The sequence below is a fragment of the Sander vitreus genome, chromosome 1 (assembly GCF_031162955.1).
Source record: "Sander vitreus isolate 19-12246 chromosome 1, sanVit1, whole genome shotgun sequence".
In the NCBI taxonomy this organism is placed as follows: domain Eukaryota; kingdom Metazoa; phylum Chordata; class Actinopteri; order Perciformes; family Percidae; genus Sander; species Sander vitreus.
In genome coordinates, this window is record NC_135855.1 from 33,331,084 (window position 1) to 33,352,286 (window position 21,203).

General features: G+C 40.1%; 1 protein-coding gene across 1 annotated transcript in view; it reads left to right on the forward strand.

The window, feature by feature from the left end:
• The window catches only part of tox3 (TOX high mobility group box family member 3), a 42,147-nt gene extending 38,903 nt beyond the window's left edge, over positions 1-3,244 (forward strand). Inside the window, exons 5-7 of the mRNA XM_078252959.1 lie at positions 71-301; positions 492-572; positions 788-3,244. Coding sequence (XP_078109085.1) covers positions 71-301; positions 492-572; positions 788-1,660 — 1,185 coding nt within the window. The 3' untranslated portion in view covers positions 1,661-3,244. The remainder of the gene's footprint in view (positions 1-70; positions 302-491; positions 573-787) is intronic.
• The last annotated feature ends 17,959 nt before the right edge of the window (positions 3,245-21,203 follow it).

Below are 21,203 nucleotides of genomic sequence, written 5' to 3' on the forward strand. Positions count from 1 at the left end.
GTAATTACAGGAAATTAGCCTGCTGATGTTAAATGCATTTTTGTAAATGTCTTTATCGCAATCATTGCAGGTCATTGGCGAGAAGCGACCAGCCCCCATAGATCCCACAAAGAAGCCCAAGACTCCTAAGAAGAAGAAGAAGAAGGATCCCAATGAGCCTCAGAAGCCGGTGTCGGCTTATGCCCTGTTCTTCAGAGACACCCAGGCCGCTATTAAGGGTCAGAATCCCAACGCCACATTTGGAGAGGTGTCCAAAATTGTGGCCTCGATGTGGGACGGTCTGGGAGAGGAGCAGAAACAGGTACTACTTATTATTCAGACTGGTCTAGTAACAAACAGTTACATCATCAGAGACCCAGATTCAGGCAGGAAACAAATGTATATACAGTATGTTTTCTATGTAATGCACTCTATATTATTGGAACAGGAATTATCTCTAATTAGTAAGAAGCTTTATTTGTCCATTCACACGTACCTTTGTGTCATCACAGGTTTACAAAAGCAAAACAGAAGCTGCCAAGAAAGAATATTTAAAAGCCCTCGCCGCATACCGTGCTAGCCTGGTTTCCAAGGTGAGAAACTGTTCCTTCCTTTCACCTGAACAATGTGTGAATTTGACAGAAAAGAAAAGAATTCCTTGTTTTAGAGAAAAACTCTTTTGTAATGCCAAAAACAACTGAAGCAATGTTGTGTCTAGAAACTTTACAGTAAACCTATAGATAGATTAAGTGGTATTCTTCAGAGGGGAAAACTGTGGCTTATCAACTTTGGATATTTTTCCATCCAGGCTGCAGCAGAATCAGCTGAGGCCCAGACTATCCGCTCAGTACAGCAGACCCTGGCCTCTACCAGCCTGTCTCCCGGCCTGGTGCTGCCTTCACCCCTCAACCAGCACCCCTCCATGTCCATGTCAGCCGCTTCCCAGGCCCTGCAACAAGCTCTGCCACGGGCCATTGCCCCAAAACCTCTGCAGATGAGACTAGGGGGCAATCAGATAGTGACCTCGGTTACAGTCTCCCATCAGAACATGTCCTCCGGGATGCCACCGCAGCTGCTCGGCCAGATGGGTGCCGGAGGGGGCATGGTGGCCGGGGCCCAGTCCACAGCGGTGTCTCAGATGAGCCCGCCAATGCAACCGGTGCAGCAGCATGCGATGCAGCAACTCCAGCAGCAGCAGCAGATGCAGCAGCACCTCCAGCACCATCAGATGCAGCAGCAGCAGATGCATCACCAGCAGATCCAGCAGCAGATGCAGCATCAGCATTTCCAACACCACCTCCAGCAACAGCTGCAGCAGCACCACATGCAGCAGCAGCAGCAGCAGCAGCACCAACAGCAGCAGCACCAGCAGCAGCAACACCAACACCAACACCAACACCAACAGCAGCAGCAGCAGCAGCAGCAGCTGCAGCTGCAGCACATGCAGATGCAGCATCAGCTGCATCAGCAGCAGATTCAACATCTCCAGCAGCAGCAACAGCAGCAGCAGCAGCAGCAGCACCAGTCCCAGTGTTCCCCACCCCAGCACTCTCCCGGGACGCCCCATTCAGTGGGAGGCTCGGCATCGCTCGGCAGCCCCCAGCCAGCCCCACAGCAGCAACCACACCCCTCCCAAATCCAGGCCCACGCCCAGGTCCTGTCCCAAGTCAGCATTTACTGAGCCAAATGGAAATCCTATCTCAAAGAACAGGAATAGAATAAAAGCATCATTCCACGTTGCTTTTCGAAGTTGCACTTAAGAAGTGTGTAAGATTTAGAATGTTATACAAAGAACTTTGTCCATTGTTATAGACGGATATGCACACACGTGTACAGAGGGTAAACATGTTAACTGGGTTTTTGTCTATAAAATAGGCTGAGATATGACAGAAGCCTGTTAGGGCGAGCGCCCAGTGATTGTTTGTTTGTTTGTGAGGTCTTTCAGTTGTCAATTTAAACTGACTGGGCACACAATATGCTGAAAGACGTGTGTCTTTCAATGTTTTATTTAACAATAAAGCTTTATTTATGAGGCCAGAGTTGTCAGTTCAGTGCAGCAAAAAGGACATTTTGAAAGCTCTTGCCTGGACTGAGCGATAGAATCCTTGCTGGAAACCAGTAACCCCCACTCAGTCTTTGTTCCCACACTGGCCAGTATATAGCGAGACTTTCTTTACTCCAACCTTTCTTTCACCCATCACTCTTGCAGATGAAACTGTTCAACAATGGCGTGGAGGAAATGTTTGATCAAATCATCACACATCAGAGGCCCAGCGATATTTGAACACATTTAAACCGTGTCACAAATGCAGACAATGTCTTGAAGAATAAGGGGAAGTGAAAATAAAAAGTCTAGGGACACAGATCTCTAGATGAACGACTGAACAGACCGAGAGAGAAACTGCCATAAATCATTTATTTCATCACATCATCAAACTGTAGCTGTAATCTGCTGTACATGTTTTGTAGAGTGGGAAGAGACAAGACCTCCTGTATCCAGTAATCTACCCTCCAGATGATATATCCAAAAGCGTGTAACTGGCACCTTCCCCCCGCCCCCACCCGACCCCCAAAAAAATCTTCTTTAATCTATTTGTTTTTACTTCAGATCTTTAACAATTAAATTATGTTTTTATTTTGTGTAACAAAGGGGATATTTTATGGTAAATACAAATGATCAGATCAAGGCAGATGGTTTGGGGATTGATGTATTTTTACTCTGCTCCTTGATACATCATTGTTTTAAAAAAGGAAAAAAGGAGAACTAGCAGAGCCAGTTTGTTGCACTGCCAAAGCCAACTGAAAAGGCATCGGAGGTATTTTTGCCAGTTGTACAGAAGTCCCTGGGGGAAAAAAAGAAAATGTTGTACATTTTTCATATCACCTGTTGTAAAGTTTTAATATGTGAGGCTTTAATTAAAACATTGTTAAACGACCTGTGGATTGCTATATCACATAGTGCATTTCTGCTCTTTTATACTTTTTTATGAGTTACAATAGCAGCGATTCATTTTGTTTGTATTTTGCTTACAGACCAACTGCTTTTGAAAACTGTCAATAGAATAAATGCATATCGGTATGGAGTTCTTTGAAGGTTGTTTTCAGCTCCCAATAGGAAAAGTAATTTAATGTTTGAGTTTTTGCTTGGCCATGAAGACGAATCCAGAGACATTCCATCACTAATATGATAGTAGCCATAATTTTGTATGAAGTATTATATATTTCTTTGTGTCTCTGTTCAAAATTAAACTATCAATCACAAATATTTATTTGGAGGAATTGGTTTATTTCAAAAGCTTTATTAGCCATAATTTCTATGAGATATTTCTTCTTGTTAGCTATTGAAAACAAATAAAATTGATAAATATCCATAGCAATCAGTTCTTTATGAGATAATAAAACATACAGCTGTATGTTTTCTATGGAATAATTCTATGAGAGAACAAATACTTTTCAGGGGTATATGAGCGTTCATGTTGGCATTATTATAGTGTGTGCTGTTTCGCAGTGATTTGAATGGAAGTCCGTTGTAACTGTGTGTAAAAACAGTGTTGATACTGGACAAGGTCAGCATGTAACTGGTACTTGTCTCAATAACAGTCCCCTTCTCACACACCAGTGCATTGGATTCTGCCTCTTTCTTACTCCCTTCAAAATCGCTTCATTTCCAAGACATCCCCAGGGGTTTGCTGAGCTCCCTTGAATAAAATGGCGAGCGGGGGAGGGAAGGCAGGCAAACAATAATTATCATATCTTCACAATAGGCTGTGAATCCACTGGCCCAGAGAAGGGCCTTTTTAATCCAAAGGCAGCTGAGACATTTTAGACATGGGTTAATGTTAGTTACAAATTAGGAGAGAGAATCTGCTCCTGTGATAGCGGCTTGATAGAATTTTCAAATTTTGGTTTGTTTTCAATTAGCTAGTTTTAGGAAAGCATTTGTAATTTGGGCTGAGGCCCTGCCGTCGCTGCTGCTGCGGTGATTGGCTCCTCAGCTCGGTATGGAAACGATGCCCATTTCTCTGCCGTGATTAATTGCAGCATCTGTCCTGTCAGAAGCCCCGAGTGAAGAGGTCTGCAGGAAAACTGCAAATAAGCACTGGCAACAGTCTTAAAGTGCTTATGATGAAATGAAAATTAAAAACAGCAAGTGCCGTACATGACCTGAATCTCAACACAGGGGGAGAAGAGGAGAATGTGAGAGAGGGTGTCCATGGATACCAAACACATGCTTTAAAAACACACAGTAATGAGGCTCTGGGAAATCGCCGTTATTATTCTGAGCAGATTCACAGCAGAGCCCATTAATAATGCATGGAGCTCCTTGTTATTCCATAACCCTTCAGTACTGCGGTCACTGTGTGTACAAATATCTCACAGCTAGGGTTGGAGTTATGGGACTTTGCAATAAAAAGGTTACAGACATTTTCAAAACACTGCTATACACACACACATAATTTACAAGGAGAATACACTGTTCCTCCTATAATGGGGATTGGTTTAATTTGAGTAGGTGAATAAATAAATTTCACCTGCTGTATGGTTTAGACTTTTATTTGTATCTGCAAGATACATATTTATTTACAGAGTGCAATATGATATGATCATAGCAGCATGAAGCAATCAATATCAGCCCTGCTCTTCTTTCTTTCTCCTCATCATTAACTAACGCTGATGAAATGCATGAAGGGCACTTTGACATTAATATGTCATTTGAGTAATGCAATCATGAGGTGACCTAATTGTCCCCCTCCTCCCCACTGAGGTCAGTTGCTCGGCACTGTGCCGAGGATGACTAAGAAGTCAGATGTGGAAGCTAAGGGATTCTGTATTTTAATGATTTATTTGGCTCTTTTGTTGTTTTCCCGTTCATCGCACAGATACAATGTGAGCATAACAAAAGCCCTGCTGACACTGACCATCTGACCATCGGACCCACGCTGCAGCCAATCTCACAGTCTGGACTCAGGTCGCAGATGTAGGACCTGCCACTCTGCTCTGATACTAAACTTTGTCTCTTATTATTTCAGCCAATGTCAGTGTCTGATGTGAGTGTGCAGCCAATTATCCTCTTTTTGCACACTGAAGTGGTATTATCTCCTCGCATTAAACCTTTCAGTTTTTGCTTTATGAACAGTGCGTCTCGGCCAAGTTTACTGCATCAATATTGATGACAATATCAAAATCAGACAGACTACTAAGGTTCATCTTATCATGTCGGACAAACTTCCACTGTTGTGGCTCATTAAAGCAACACCAAAGCACTTTTTCCTCTTTGGTCCCCCTACAGGTTGGAAGCGGAATTGTGTCCATTATGTCTCAATTGAACTACAGATCCGCTACCCGATCTGGCAAACTTGCATAGTGCGGTTATAGCCGATAGAGGGCCGCAAAGCATATGCAGAAGTTCCGTTCACCCTGTTACGAGTTGATGAACCACTGAAACGATTTTGGAAACATGACTTTAAGGTCCAAAAGAATCTTTGGTCTTGCTTTAACTCAAGGAGGTTAATAGTAGCTACAGCTACAGTCACACCACTGGGTAACTTACGAACTGCACAAAATAACTGTTGAATTGTTGACGTCTGGAAAACACACTACGCACACACTACTCCACAAACGCTAAACGGTATCAGTATTAAAAAAAGTATTAAAAGTGAATCTCTAATACTTTGATACTTTTTTAAATAAGAGCTATCTTAAAGACTTGTTACTCTCACACAGGTGTTTTCAATTATTCTGGCTGGTTAGGCCTGAGCTCGGGTTGCAGTTGGTTGGAGTAATGCTATGAATTACTTCAGGTCACCAAACTCCATGTACAAATAACAATAGTAAATGTGTAAGCTGTCCTAGGAGGTGCAACAAAAATAACAAACGAGGGAACGAGATATCATTCAAACTAACTCAGTAGCCTACACACCCCCAGTGTCCTGATCAGAGGTCCAATCAGGCTGTTTTATTAACAGCAAGTTGGTTAAACTACTGTAAATCAACTTGTAAGAAAAGTAGCTCATTTCTCTCACCACCTCAACATTACAATAGGTAAATCACCTAAAGGCCTGGCCTGGTCACAGCACTGTCTTTTAAATAAGAGCTATGTTAAAAACAAACACCAAACCAAAAAAAACAGGCTAGGGAAGTGCAGAGACAGCTGACCCCACAAGTCCAATGCCAATCCTTTTTTCCAGGGAGGGGCTAGGCCTCCAGTCAAATGGCTGACTCTGTTTAAGGAATTCTTGTCCTTGTGATGATGAGCTTTGTGAAGAAAGCTATTGACCTCTGAGATGAATAGTGAACTTTGTTTGGGGGGGGCTCTGTTGGCTGGCTGGACTGTTGACATCCCTGACCAATGGTAACGTTTGTTTAGAGAACTTTTGACTTGCCAGACTAAAGGAGTGCCATAGACGATGCCTCCGAGCAGAGTTAATGGTATATTCAGGGGGGCTAGTATACATATTATGATACCCTTGCACAACCTTTCTGATAATCATATCTAAATCTTTGATTTCAATTTTGTTTTTATTGTTAATTTGGTGAATTGATTTTGCACATTAATTCTAATTAAACAATAAAAATGTAAAGAAATATCAACAATAAATACAAATGTGCTATTCTGCAGAAAATATGAGCCCACGCATGAATAACCACATATGCACTCTCCTCTCCATCTTTTTCATCTCTCACAGCCACATGCATGCACACGCAACATGCAAACTCACACATACACACATTTTCCACCCTGGGATTTCTGCTCAGTGATGTTGCCTTGGTGATGCAGTGATTCCGCCATTAGGCTCAGCCCCCTCTTTTGTAGAGTTCTGTTATGGTAAGTCTATTCTGCCAGTCTTTTGACCTGTGTCAGCCTGTGCACCGCTATACTATCACAACTCGGATACAACCGTTCTCATATAGTGCAAGGAGTGTTGCTGCAGTTAAACATTTAATATTGTCAGAGGAAATGGTGCGGCTGTTAATGACTATAAATAAGCCTATTTCCTGTAAATGATTAACAGTATGTAATTATACCCAGAGGATTGACGTGTATCTACTGTATGTTAAAGCAGCGCACCTGGATTTTGCAATGAAGGAAACACCTGCTGTAGATTTGATGTTAGCAAAGAAAGTCGTTGAGATGAAACTACCTGCCTTATGATTGTTTTTCAAGAGCCACGAGATACCTGCAATCACAAACTGAAATAATAGGGTTTTCTTTCACGCTAATGCTTATTCCTTTTATACCTATTTGAGTGTGTATTGTGCAGTTGATCTCAAGCTATAATGTAGTTAGATAAGCTAACCACCATCATCTTCCTGCTGTCAATGTCATAAAGGTCATGGAATAAACATCTAAAGCCAGAAGAAACACTGTTTATTGGAAGCAATTGTCACCGTAACAATAGCAGCAGTGAGCATGAGGAGCTGTTTGCTGTTTGTTGTTGCAGACAAAATACATCTGGAGCATTTATTCTCTGTTGAGTTGTACAATCGCGCTAAAAGAAATGCACAGCATGCTGTCAGTGATTTGAGAAAGCTTTCTTTATTGTGACAGATCATCATGCCCCAGAGGTTGACAGATGCCCCTGCATTGTATGGAAACGATAGCTGTCTCTTTTTATTTGGACTTGCTTGGTTTTAGAATGTAAACTCCAGCTCGCTCTCCCCCCACTGCCTCCGATTTATTTCATCAGTATTTTATAGGCTTTGTGTTCAGCAGAGGATCCCAACTCTGAAATTGCCTTTTATTGCAACTTACTTAGCCTGTTAATATACGTAGGCTATTACAGAGCCAACATGTTTCTATGGCAACAAAACGGATAAAGTGTACCAGGAGACTAGAGTGATAGATTACACGTGCACGCTGTGTCACATCCAATTAACTCAAACTGACTGTACACCACATTATGCCACGACTTGCAGGAAAATCAATAAATATGGACGGTACCCAACAAGGTTCCCCCTCTGTTTCTTTCTTTCATCCTTTACGATGGCAGCGAAGCCAAGACAGATCATGCCACTAGGATGTCCCTGCTGCTACAAGAGGCAGGTGCTGTGTAGACACCATTCAAAACTTGGCCTATTCAGTCCCAACTCCTCTAACGCTCCATTCATGCATAGCAAAACACCATCTGCTCCTGTTTTGCCCGGAGCAATCACAGCTGACCAGAGAAAAAAAAAGAAGAAAAAAAAATCCATGATAACAGCTGTTGCTAAACAAAAGCCAAACAAAAGGGGATAAGAAAAAGGTTAGAGACAAGTTCGACACCAGAAATTACTCATTGGAGAGGACGAAAGAAAACATTTACTCTTGGTAACAGTCAGGAAAAATGGGATGCCATCCAGCAGAGCAACGGGGAGAGGGTTAAACGCGAGGCGTTCAGTCTGTGGGCCTTGGCAAACTCGAAACAGTACAGGATCAGGTGATAATAGATTCTAGCTGAGGATGATTCTTTTACACAGTCAATTCTCAGGGTGCAGAAGCAGAGGCAAATGAGCCGTAGAGTCTCCTCTCAGTGTATGACTGCTGTCTGAAGTACATGCAGATGCAGGTATAGATCCACACAGGCCATCCAGGAGCAGCATATGTACTATTCTTTATACTGTACACACCTGTCTGCATGAGAGGGTTACTATATTATTTTACTTACGTTTATTTTATTACCAATTAAATTGCAGATTATTTCCTCAATTATCATTTGGTCTTCGAAATGTCAGAAAATAGTAATATAATGCCCATCACAATTTCTCAGAGCCCAGATTAATTTATTTACATTGCTTACTACAGTGGTAGAAGAAGTACCTGCAGTACCTTCACTTATGTACTGTAGCTGTAGTAATACCACATATAAAAAATAATCTGTTGCAAGAAACAGCATTAAAGTTCTTACTTAAGTATAAGTACAGAGGTATTATCACCATGTACTGTACATTTCAAAAGTAAAAGTACGCATTATGCAGAGAACAATTATATAACATTATATAATTGTGCTATTATCAGTGATGCATTAACACATAAACAGTGTTAAAGAATTGTAAGAATAAAAATGCATTACATGTTTGGTATGTACAATGTTAATGTGCAGGAGTAGCTGTGAAATAGATAAAAAAACAAGATTTTAATATAGTTAAATTGAAATGCCCAAGAAAAGTACAAGTACCTCAAAAGTACAAGTACTTTCCACTGCTGGTTTTCTATCATAGACGACTAAGAAAGCCAGCAAATATTTACTTTTAAGGAAGCTGTAACCATTCAATTTTACTCAATGAATTGGTTGCCAATCAATTTCCTAACAAGTGGATGATCTATTTATCGACTAATTATTACAGATAGACAGCTTTTTATGCTCGAGTATGTTGACTGCAGACAGTTTATAAAGTCCACAAATGCATGCGAGCAATAATACAAAGTAGGACCTCAGTGCACGTAGGCTAAGTAATTAAATCAAAGCAGATTATACACATAATCTGAAATAATCACTTGAAAACAGAACAAACTGATTAATTATTAATTAACTGAATCATTTCCAACAACTACAGCCGATATTAGAAACAAATACATTGAAATAAAGGATAGAAATACATGTGGCATTGCTTCAGCAAGGCTTATAGTTTCCACCCACCCCTGCTTTTTGCTACATTGTGATGTGATTGGCACCGGTCCCTTGACCCTGTGAGGCCTAGCTTGATCTAATGTATGGCTGCTGACCTGGGGGAGGGGGCTGCGAGCGAAGGTGAAAGACCGAACAGCTTGCATGCCTCCAGACCTCAGCTGCCCATACACACGGTGAGCTGTAAAACCACTGTTTGAGCCACATAGAAGGGTCCTGACATACCATACAAACCGGCAGGAAGTCACATTCACCTGATATACAACACACAGTGGTTAAACAGCGGTCTGAGGAGAAACCAAATAAAAGTAGAGGAAGAAGAAGAGGAAGAGGGACAGATCAGTAAATGGTGATGATGCTCTTACCCATTGTCCCCATGGGGATAATTAACGTTTATCTTATCGTACCTTATGCTGACTATGAACAGACCTGGATCTAATTGCATTTTGGCATAATTCATTGCATTAAAATAATTCCTTAACCTCACAGTACCAGATGGTTGTGTGTGTTTTGCAGGAATTAAACAAGTGGATCTGCACGATAAGCAGAGGGGAAAGCAGTGGAAAATAAATTCTTCATGTTTTCGTGATGTGATTGAAACCCTGAGTGACATGACTGGAATTTCCAGATGCTATGACACTCCAGGAAGGAGTATAATAAATGCTGAAGATGATTTGCAAATGTATTTTTTTTAAACCAATTTGACTATGAAGCATGCAAATCTCTTGGTTGGACCTTGACGCTGTGAGAGATTTCATAGGAGGAGCTTTAATTTATAAACAGAAGCTCCGTGGCAGTTGATCAGTCAATTTGCCTAACAAATAACTCCCCAACACATTCTCAGTTGGCTACACTCAATGGCCTCTTTGTTTGTGACACCTTTTTATTTATTTTTTTAAAGATATTTTTTTATGAATTTTAGGCCTTTATTTGTGACAGGACAGCTTAGACATGAAAGGGGAGAGAGAGGGGGAATGACACGCAGCAAAGGGCCGCAGTTCGTAATTGAAAGCACGGCTGTTGCGTCGCGGACTGAGCCTCTGTACATGGACGTGCGCTCTACCAGGTGAGCTACCCAGGCGCCACATTTCAAACAATCTTGAGCCAAAACAAGAATGGAAAAAAATGATTTAAAAAAAAAAAAGAAAAAAAAAAGAGCAATGCTTGGAGAAAGAGCGGACAGCTGCTCTTTAAGGTCATGTCCTAAGCTATGAACTCTGTAGAGCAGCTTAACATGGCTGTTTGGATGCCTGGACAGTGTACAGTAGACTTGTAATGAAGAGGGGAGAGACAGGACAGAAGACAGGCTCCAGCCTCACACCATTAGAGGTGATTTGTCTGCCAAACCGATCCCAGTCCCAGTAGTTTTATCAGTTTAATGCCCAGGCAGCGTTCATTATGTCCTTGCCGGGAGGGTCAGCCTCTCTTCAGCAGAAAAAGTGTGGGTTGTGTTTCTGTCAAAGAGGGAGGGGGGTTAGTGCTTGACCCGCAAAGCCATTCAGCTCTCAGAGTGATCCATTGTTTGGGTCCTCTCTTTGTTCAATGCCTGCAGAGAGAGAAGGGGCCAGCTAAAGGGGAGTGAAGGAGCAGAGCTGGGGTCTCGCTGGGTGCCAGGGGTCTGCACTTACCCTTAACACATTCTCACCTACAGTTTTTTTAGTCCTAAAAGGCCATGAAACCTTATTGGTATGTATTTGTACCAGTGTTTTGGTACATACTGAAGATACAGCACTTTAGACTTAAGGCCCTGACACGGCAACCAGACGGCCAACCGTCGGCAGAAAAGGCCGTCGGACTGATCAGTTGGGTCCCCAAAAAGTGCCTCAGAACACACTGAGGCTACGCCGACTTGCGTGTACACTCTGCGCGTGCGCGAAACGTAATACGTCTCCATAGCAGCAGGCGGCGCTGCTCTGTATTGTTTCCATTAACAGTCTGATTATTTCCCAGAAAATTAATTGAAATGAAAAGCTGATAGGACGAACGCGTCACGTGGTTCTTTTTTCTCCGTAAATTCACAGCCAGACTGTCATGGCGGCTTGTTCAGAATACAATCTCATATTGTACTAAAATAGTTCACCAAAGCGTGTTTCTGAAAACATTTTAAGCGAGAAATAGAAATAGTTTCTGAATCTGTCTTCATTTCAGATCGACAAAGGTCAGTTTAAAAGATTTTCATCAGATTTTGAGAGGCTCATCCGCTCCCCATTTCCGTGTGAGTCCCGACTGCCCTGTCTCCGAATAAACATGTCGGGTCGGCCCAAATGAAGGCCGACGGCTCCTCGGACGGACGACGGCACGGGACACACTGAACAGACTCGAGTCACCGACCTCGCCAGACGGTCCGACGGCGGATTATCGGGCTGGTGTGTCTCCTCTATTACACTACAGGTCAGGGTTTGCTATATGCAGCTGAAATATTTAAAATAATGTGCATCCAGGCAGGCACGATAGAAAAGAACAGGTCAGCTTTGTGTTGTTTTTTTTATTGTGAGGCTACTCAAAGAGTGTAAAAGCAGACTGGTGTCACTGATGGAAAAGCTTCATATAAAAAGCTAGAAAATAACACAGAGTAAAGAATACCACACAACCAAACAATAGATTAAAAAGGTGAATCTGTAGAGAGCAAAAGATAACTTCTCAGCGATCAATGTGATGAATTAAAGGATGATGCGATGTTTACAAGCTTTGGGAGTTTTCAACTCATCTGGCATTGGGTGTTTTTAGTCCATATGCAATATGTGTGAAGCCCTGAGAGGTTGCATGGTGGAGAAACACAGTGGCATCTTCTCCTGATGTTAATGTAGGTTTGCTTCCACATACATAACCCATGAACCTGAATGCTTTTATGCACATTTTCAATTTGCGCATTAAAAGCACCTGAGTGGAAACACAGGAAATTTGCCGAAAAGTTTAAATATTGCAAAGTTTGTACACTTGGCTGAAGTGGTAATGTTGGTGTATGGATTAACACAAAATGTGACAATGCAATGGAGACCGCAATGTTATTTCAGCCAATGTCAGTGTCTGATGTGGGTGTGCAGCAAATTATCCTCTTTTTTCACACTGAAGTAGTATTATGTCCTCTCGTAAAACCTTTTGCTTTAAGGAAAAGTGTGTCTCGGCCAAGTTAACTGCATCAATATTGATGACAATATCAAAATCAGACAGAATACTAAGGTTCATCTTATATCATGTCGGACAGACTTCCTTTGTTGTGGCTCATTAACTCAAGGAGGTTAATAGTAGCTACAGCTACAGTCACACCGCTGGGTAACTTACGAACTGCACAAAATAACTGTTGAATTGTTGACGTCTGGAAAACACAAACGCTAAACTGTGTCTGTGAAAAGTGAATCTCTAATACTTTGATACTTTTTTAAATAAGAGCTATCTTAAAGACTTGTTACTCTCACACAGGTGTTTTCAATTATTCTGGCTGGTTAGGCCTGAGCTCGGGTTGCAGTTGGTTGGAGTAATGCTATGAATTACTTCAGGTCACCAAACTCCATGTACAAATAACAATAGTAAATGTGTAAGCTGTCCTAACAGGTGCAACAAAAATAACAAACGAGGGAACGAGATATCATTCAAACTAACTCAGTAGCCTACACACCCCCAGTGTCCTGATCAGAGGTCCAATCAGGCTGTTTTATTAACAGCAAGTTGGTTAAACTACTGTAAATCAACTTGTAAGAAAAGTAGCTCATTTCTCTCACCACCTCAACATTACAATAGGTAAATCACCTAAAGGCCTGGCCTGGTCACAGCACTGTAGCTTCGGAGCTAACAGTTAACACGCTAGCCAGCTAGGAAATGATAAAGCTAATAGTCACAATAGATCTCAGAGCTTTTTCTCTGTACTTGTTTTGTTGATAAGTAGCCTATTGGATTAATTTTTTTTGTCAATTATTTGAGTATTGTACATTTTTTCTCTCTTTATCATTATCTTTCATGCTCTACGATGCTGTAACATTAAAGTCTACTACTGGGATTAGTAAAGTACACCATCTATCTAATCTAATCTAATTTTAGCCGATTACTCCCTCCTGCCATTTTTTTCTCGGGATTGTACTTCATAATATTCAATAAAGAGTTTTACTGAAGAGAGAAACTGCATTAAAACTGCAATAAAATTGCTTAATGCTTGCTGTCAGTAGCAAACTTGTTAGCTCGGTTACTAATGGAACAATAAGTTCATGCAGTTTATTCAAAAGATGTATTTGTACCAGAGCTTTCTGTCACATACCTTTCTGTAAACAATTACTCTTTTGTAATAGTGTATACTTAGAGAGAAATACAAGTGGTACAACACAGCTAATAAGCTAGCTTTCTCCATTTGGAAATCTCCAGCTATCTGTACGCTAAAAGGTCAGCATTGTCAAGATGGCTAAAGTTGAACTACAAAAAACTTGCATGAATTGACTCTGCCCCCTCTAATCACGAATCGCGGCCACTGTCACCAGCAATTTAGAGTAATATTGTATGCAGTTAGGTGAATCTGATTCCTTACCTTTGACTCAGTTGGGTCACCCTGATAGCTGAGCTAGAGATTCTATGCAAACACACGCTGCTGAAATTAGCTTTAGCAGTGGGTGCGGTCAAACTGTCTAGCTACTCTTTTACGTGATTTGGGGACTGACTGGTGGTTGTTCTATTTATCATACAAGTCCTAATGTGCTAATTCTGTGTTCATAATCTGAGGCAGCATCATCGATCAACATAGTTTTGACAGGCCCCAACCCCCGCCTCCTCTCTGTTCTCATGCATAAAGGGGTCATTTCTTCACAGTGTCCTAAATTCACAATTTCACTCAGGAACAATACAAATGAGCTTGCTCTGCCATTATTGATTAATGGAAAATCACATCCCCTCAACCTTTTTTTTGTTATTAAAAGACACATCTGTGATTTTGCATAGATGCACCTCTCTGTAGTTCTTGTAAGTCTATTATACCCACTGAAAGAAGTGGATAGTGACACAGAATTACCTTTTTTGGTGCCCTGTCATTGCGATACAAATTATTAATATATGTGATCTTGTATTCATTCACAGCTAAGTTTTGAGGGAGAATATAAGTATGAAATTAAGATATTGTAGTACTATTCATATTTATAAATACAGCACAATCACTATGCGTAATACCGCATGTATACTGAACACACACTATAATCAAATGAGACCCAGCAAAGTAGTGAGGTCTGATTCTGGAGAAATTAAAGGTGACACAGCTAATGCAGCAGGCAGACATCAGACATGAGTTATTTCTTTGACCTTTTCTATGACTATGAGAACAGAGTAACTCACAAGGGGAAGTGTATTAGAAAATAAATGAAAGGTCTTGGTGGAAAGGTCGGGACACATGTTTCTGTGATGTGGAATAAAATCTGTTCATGCAATGTTTTGGCTGACTCCACCTCAATACAAAAATCCTCAACAAATCAAGTCTTTTTCAGCCTCATTGAAATATTTGCATATTATTTATGACAATGCCTCAGGGATTTGTAAAACATCCTGTGATTGACAAGTTAAGGTTGAAAATGCTGTTTACTTAGCTGAAATATGTCAACCATTTACTCTTGACTTTATTTTATATTACCTCAGATACGTCCAACATCATGGATTTATAATCATCAAAGATGGCAGAACGGATGGGATTCTACTGTTTACCTGCATGCTTTACATTTCACTTACCAAGGAAGTTCCCCATAGACAACAATTAGAGCAGACCAGCCAAAACCAGATGTTAGCCTGTGTGTGTATGCTTTGCTCCAGTAAGGCTGTAATCAGTGGTGGAAGAAGTACTTAGACCTTTTACTTAAAAGTCCTGCATTCAAACTCTTAATTAAGAAAAAGTACATAAGTATTAGCATCACTATATACTGAAAGTACCAGTAAAATGTGTCAATATGCTGAATGGCCCATTTCAGAATAATATTGTTACTGGATTCTAATCATATTAATGTGTACATCACTTTGCAGCTGGTAAAGGTGAAACTAATTTGAATTACTTTATATACTGCTGGGTAGCTTAATCTATGATAATGCATCTTCATTTAGTAGTTGATTTATATATAGTTTTTTTTATTTATAATCCAAATCTGCAATGTATGTAAAGGTGTCAGATTAGAGAAGAGGATTAGGGCCACATGTGAAAAATGCAGAGAACAAAATCATGACTTTGTTCTCAGAATTCCGACTTTATTCTGAGTTTAAAGTCAGAATTCTGACTTTAAACTCAGAACTCATGACATTTTTTTCACAAGTGGCCCTAATCCTCCGTATCAGATAAATGTAGTGGAGTAAAAAGTACAATACTTACCTCTGAGATGTAGTGAAGTAGAAGTAGCAGAAAATGGAAATACTCAAGTAAAGTAGAAGTACCTCAGAATTGTACTTAAGTAGACTACAGTAGGCTATTTGAGTAAATGTACTTAGACACATTCCACCACAGGCTGTAATACTGCCTAGAGAAAACTTTATAAGGCAATCGGCAATAGATGGGCCAGGAAATATTTGCAGAAGTGTCTGCAAAACACATGCTTATTTAGTGTGCGATGAGAAAACAGTACAGATAAAACAGATTAACAAGATTATGCCCAGCACAACATGCTAATAATAGACACACAGAAAAGCAGAAGTGATTTGATTTGATAATTATAGAGGCAATATGATAGGCAGCAATGTGTTTGACTGACCTGATTTGGCATAAGGAGACTGAGCTATCAATAATGACAGTGCAGACACATCCCTTGGTGGAGAGACGCCTGATTCTTTCAACCTACTGTAACTCAGACAGAACAAAATTGATTCAGGACCGGTTCATTTGATTAATCTTTTTATAAATGTCAATGTTGCAGCCTACAGCTAGCCCTAACAGCAACATCATCATAGAACAAGATGAACAGGGTAGTTCATATGTTTTGTTGTAGAACAAGTCATTTATTTTCAGCGTCTCTCTGTAAAATAATTATGTAGCTTGACATTTATTTTTCAACCTAGACAATGTAAAATAGTCATGACAGTGTAACACTGTGTTTTAGGGTCAGGGTAGCCTTGTTAAGATACAAATACTGTGTGTAATCAACTGCAATGAGAGGAACACATGGTTAGATCTTTATTGAATCACATCAAAATTATTTGTCAGGACTGAGGTGCCTAGAGCAAAACCTTACATCAACATTAGCTGCACCCCAAAAAAACTGAGACCCATGAAAGAAGACGCCATTTGCCTGTCGAATGTGGGTTTGTGTTTTAACTGTTGCAGTAGTTCACATCACTGCGGCACAGTGTTTGACACAAATGGAAATGGGGGCCTGTCTTATGTACTGATAGCCGAGGGAAGGGGATAAAAATACCAGCCAAGCTTCGCTGCCTTTGCTCAATCGTGTTCCAAAATTATACATATACCATTTTCAATAAGTTGACACCTATTTTACAGGTGGTTTCCTGCATATTAAAAACCTATTTTTGGCAGTAGAACAAGTTGTAAACACAGCTATGATATATTATAGCCTATGAAGAACTTGTTTGCAAACAGTGCCTAATTTACTCATCGAGCAGACACAAGAAACATTTGTATGAATTTGAAGTTGTTTTTCTGGCCACGTGGTGAAAGTCCAATATTCACTTTCTCTGTTTTGGTCTCCACCAACTCATGTGGAAATGATCAGCTTCACAGAGAAGCTGGATTCTATCATAGAGGAGAGACCCCTACACATTTCACATAATTATTGTTTTAATATACAAATAATAATTACAGCTTTATCTGATAACAAACCAATCAAGTACTCAGTGATTATATCAAGAATATTTTTCTTGAACATTTGTGCCTTGAATTTTGTAAATATGCTTATATTCCTTTACTCATCAATCATCTCATGTAGGTTCATATTTGTCGGTCTGAGATTTATTACCTAATGTTCTTTTCTGCAATCTTTCTGGTCCCCTGACAACATGTAACAGTTACACAGAGGTGTTTTTTGTTGTGATTATAATGGCTGAAGGTAAACTGTCTTATGATGAGTTATGATGATGTGCAAATACATTCAATTGCATTTGAAACTCTCTTAGAACACAAATGGAAATATCTTTTAGTCAGTCATAAAAAAAGGGTCATACTGTTATAATGTCAGCACTAAAACCCATTCTTCAACTTGCCTAAATCTACTCACTAACTGAATGGAAACTATTCACTAACCTACTGCACCTACCTGCCAAATTAGAAAAACGATGGACGACTGCATAGCAACAAATCTCTGAAGAAGGAAAGGTCATGCGGGCTATATATCCACTGCCTCAGTAAAATGAGATTCCTTCAATTGTTGTCCAGTCTTTTTTTTTTCTCCTTCTCTCTCTGCCTCTTTCTCTCTCTCTCTCTCTCTCTCTCTCTCTCTCTCTCTCTTTCTCTCTCTCTCTCTCTCTCTCTCTCTCTCTCTCTCTCTCTCTCTCTCTCTCTCTCTCTCTCTCTCTCTCTCTCTCTCTCTCTCTCTCTCTCTGCCTCTTTCTCTCTCTCTCTCTCTCTCTCTCTCTCTCTCTCTCTCTCTCTCTGCCTCTCTCTCTCTCTCTCTCTCTCTCTCAGTCGTGAATAGTGATTCACTGCTCTGATTCTGACCAAGCTGATGATTTTAATTTTCTGTTTTCAGAGTAATAAATACTGACATGAGAATGAGCCTCAGGCAGAGACTTCTAATGAGAAAATGAAATTAGTTTTTCAGCTGACTGATCAGAAACATTTCATACATTATAATCAAGCATTTATTTGACATGATTTGTTTGGTGTGTGCGTGCACGCATGTGTGTACTGTAATGTGTGTGTGTGTGTGTGTGTGTGTGTGTGTGTGTGTGTGTGTGTGTGAGGGGCATATGTGCACACATGTAAATACATTATTCATGATTCTGTTTGTGCTGTGCTACTGCTTGTTATTGCTACACCAAGATGCAGCTTATGACATTTTCCAACCTTTTGTACGAGAACTAGCTGGCTGGCTGTCCCAGTATAAGTAATTGTATGCCTCATCTTTCACAGTTACATCCATCACAGTCCATCTCAGGTAAACTATACAGCGGTCAAATAACCAATTACATCTGGCTCTTCTGTTACAGGGACTGTGGTGGGAGGCAGGGGTGGTCAATTCTTTATAATAATGGACAAAACTTTGACACTTGACATCATTTCAGAAAACAAGGTGGATAAATAAGAAACAGTACTTAGTCACAGTCTTTTAATGCACTTATTAAAAGACTTTCTTTTACACATCCACAATTGATTTGTTGATGCAACACATTTGTATTTTCTATTTATTTAAATGTATTTATTTATATGTATTTCTATCTAGTTTCTCAAGACTAAAGACAAAGGATCATGTAGTGATCATTAGAAACCCATTAGTTAATGTCCTTGATGGGAATTCATGGGGAAAATAAACTCATTGACAGTGCTTGAGACCTTAAATCTATTTCATTTTGTCTGTATTCACTGATTGACCTCCAAAACATAATTGCATGCCGGAATACTATATTTATTTTACACATTTACTGAAATTCATTATTGTGAAAATAATTTTCTTGGTTATACTAATCAGGCCAAATATGAATCATCATCAGTACAGTATTTTATATATCTTATTCTCCACACTTCCCTTTTTAAATGTTTGAATCCTGTTGCCAGAGGCCTGTACTAGAACATCATGTTCATTAGCATCAGTTTTGTGTTCCTGCAGAGTTCAAAGTGATTCCTTTCCTCCTCCTTACATGTGGATAAGAGCTTGAATTACAGCAACACAACCTCTAGTCTCCCTAGGTGCCTTTTGACAAAAGTAGGGCAGCAAGAAAAACAAAGGGTACATGAGGCAATGTCTTTATTGTCATGTTACATCACTCATTTGATCCTTTGCAAGAATGTTCTGTTGTGATCTGGTTAGTTTGATGAAGACTGAGCTCTGTAGAGAGCCATTTAATTGACACAGACAAACAGGATGCCAATTTACACGTAGACAGTCCTGTAGGACATCTTGGCATGTTAATAAAACCCTAATTTTGTGAGATTAAATAACCCCTGTTGATGAGTTTTATTATCTGCATATCCTCACGTGAAAATGCTGATGTTTGATCAAATTTAAAGGACAAATCCGGTGCAAAATGAACCTAGGGGTTAATAACACGTGTTCCGAGTTCAGATTCAGTTCTAATCGAATGTGACCAGTTTTATCGCAAACCGCTAATTACCTTATAACGCTAGTCATCGAGACACGGGTAAAGTAAAAATAAATCGCTATTTATTAAATTATTAATTATTTTATTTATTTTATTTACTGAATGCACGTTGCACGGCGTTCGTCGTTCGACTGGTCGCGACTGTTTTCCCAAGATGGCGCCTGCCTGTATACGCGAACGGTACTGACTTTATAAACGATCTTTTTAATAAACTGTCTGTACACTTACAAAGTTCTCAATGGTTCGGTTTACATGTAGGGACCCTCATTATGCTACCGTGGAAGTGTGGTGCTATTTTGAGCCTTGTTAGTGGTGTAGAAATAGCGATTTCTTTTTACTTTACCCGTGCCCCGACGACTAGCGTTATAAGCTAATTAGCGGTTTGCGATAAAACTGGTCACATTCGATTAGCATGAAAACATATCCCAGAGAAAGGTGAACTCGGTACACATGTGTTATTAACCCCTAGGTTCATTTTGCGCCGGATTTGTCCTTTAAAATTACTATCCTTAAGACTTTTATTCAATCAAACCCCATCTTTGATGCTATTTATGGTCAGCATTTTTCAGTGTATTTAAATTATTTAAAAAGTGGAATTCATTGTTAGTGGCGGGGTTTGCCATTCCTGCGCCGGATTCAAATAGTCTACTTACGCACAAGGGATTCACAGGAAACAATGCATGAATGTAATCCAGTGTTACTGTTTTAAAATTCATCTCATCGATATCAGCATCACAGCTTACTTTTCACTCGCCCTAGCAACGTTATAGAGCTATATTAAGTAAGTTTGAATGGAAGCACAACATTCAGTTGGGTGGCTTTTATTGTAAAGGCTTCACAGGAAACTCAATGTACTTGTCACATAGGTTAGCACTGACAGGGATCGTTCATCACAAAATACATCTACGAAACTAAAAGTCTCTACCATCTCCTTAGGGAAATATCTGGCTCTTTAGCTGCTTATGCTTCACTTTCAGCCAGTAGCTAACTTTGTCTGTCTGCTGTTGTTTGGTTGGCGAGAAGTGTAAAGTGGGTTTATCACAGCTTTTTTTTGTTCAGGAGAGAACACCCCCCTTACATTATATGTGTTTGTTTTCCACCGATTTATCATTTCACTATAACATTGTTTGACTCACAATGGACATAAAAAAAACAGAACCAGAGATATAATCTTTTTTATTCCACACATTCTTCCTTCAAAACCTGCTGCCTATTGGACTTTACAGACGGATGTTCTTGCTGGACATTTCTGTATGTTGCACCTTCAACGGCGCCGCGGGGTCAGCTGCAGGGTCATTAGATGTCTCGCTCCTTTAACACTGATACATCTCCTGTAATAATGCTAAGGATTACACTAAAATACAATTACTCAAACCATGGTGGAATATGGGCAACAAGAAGGAC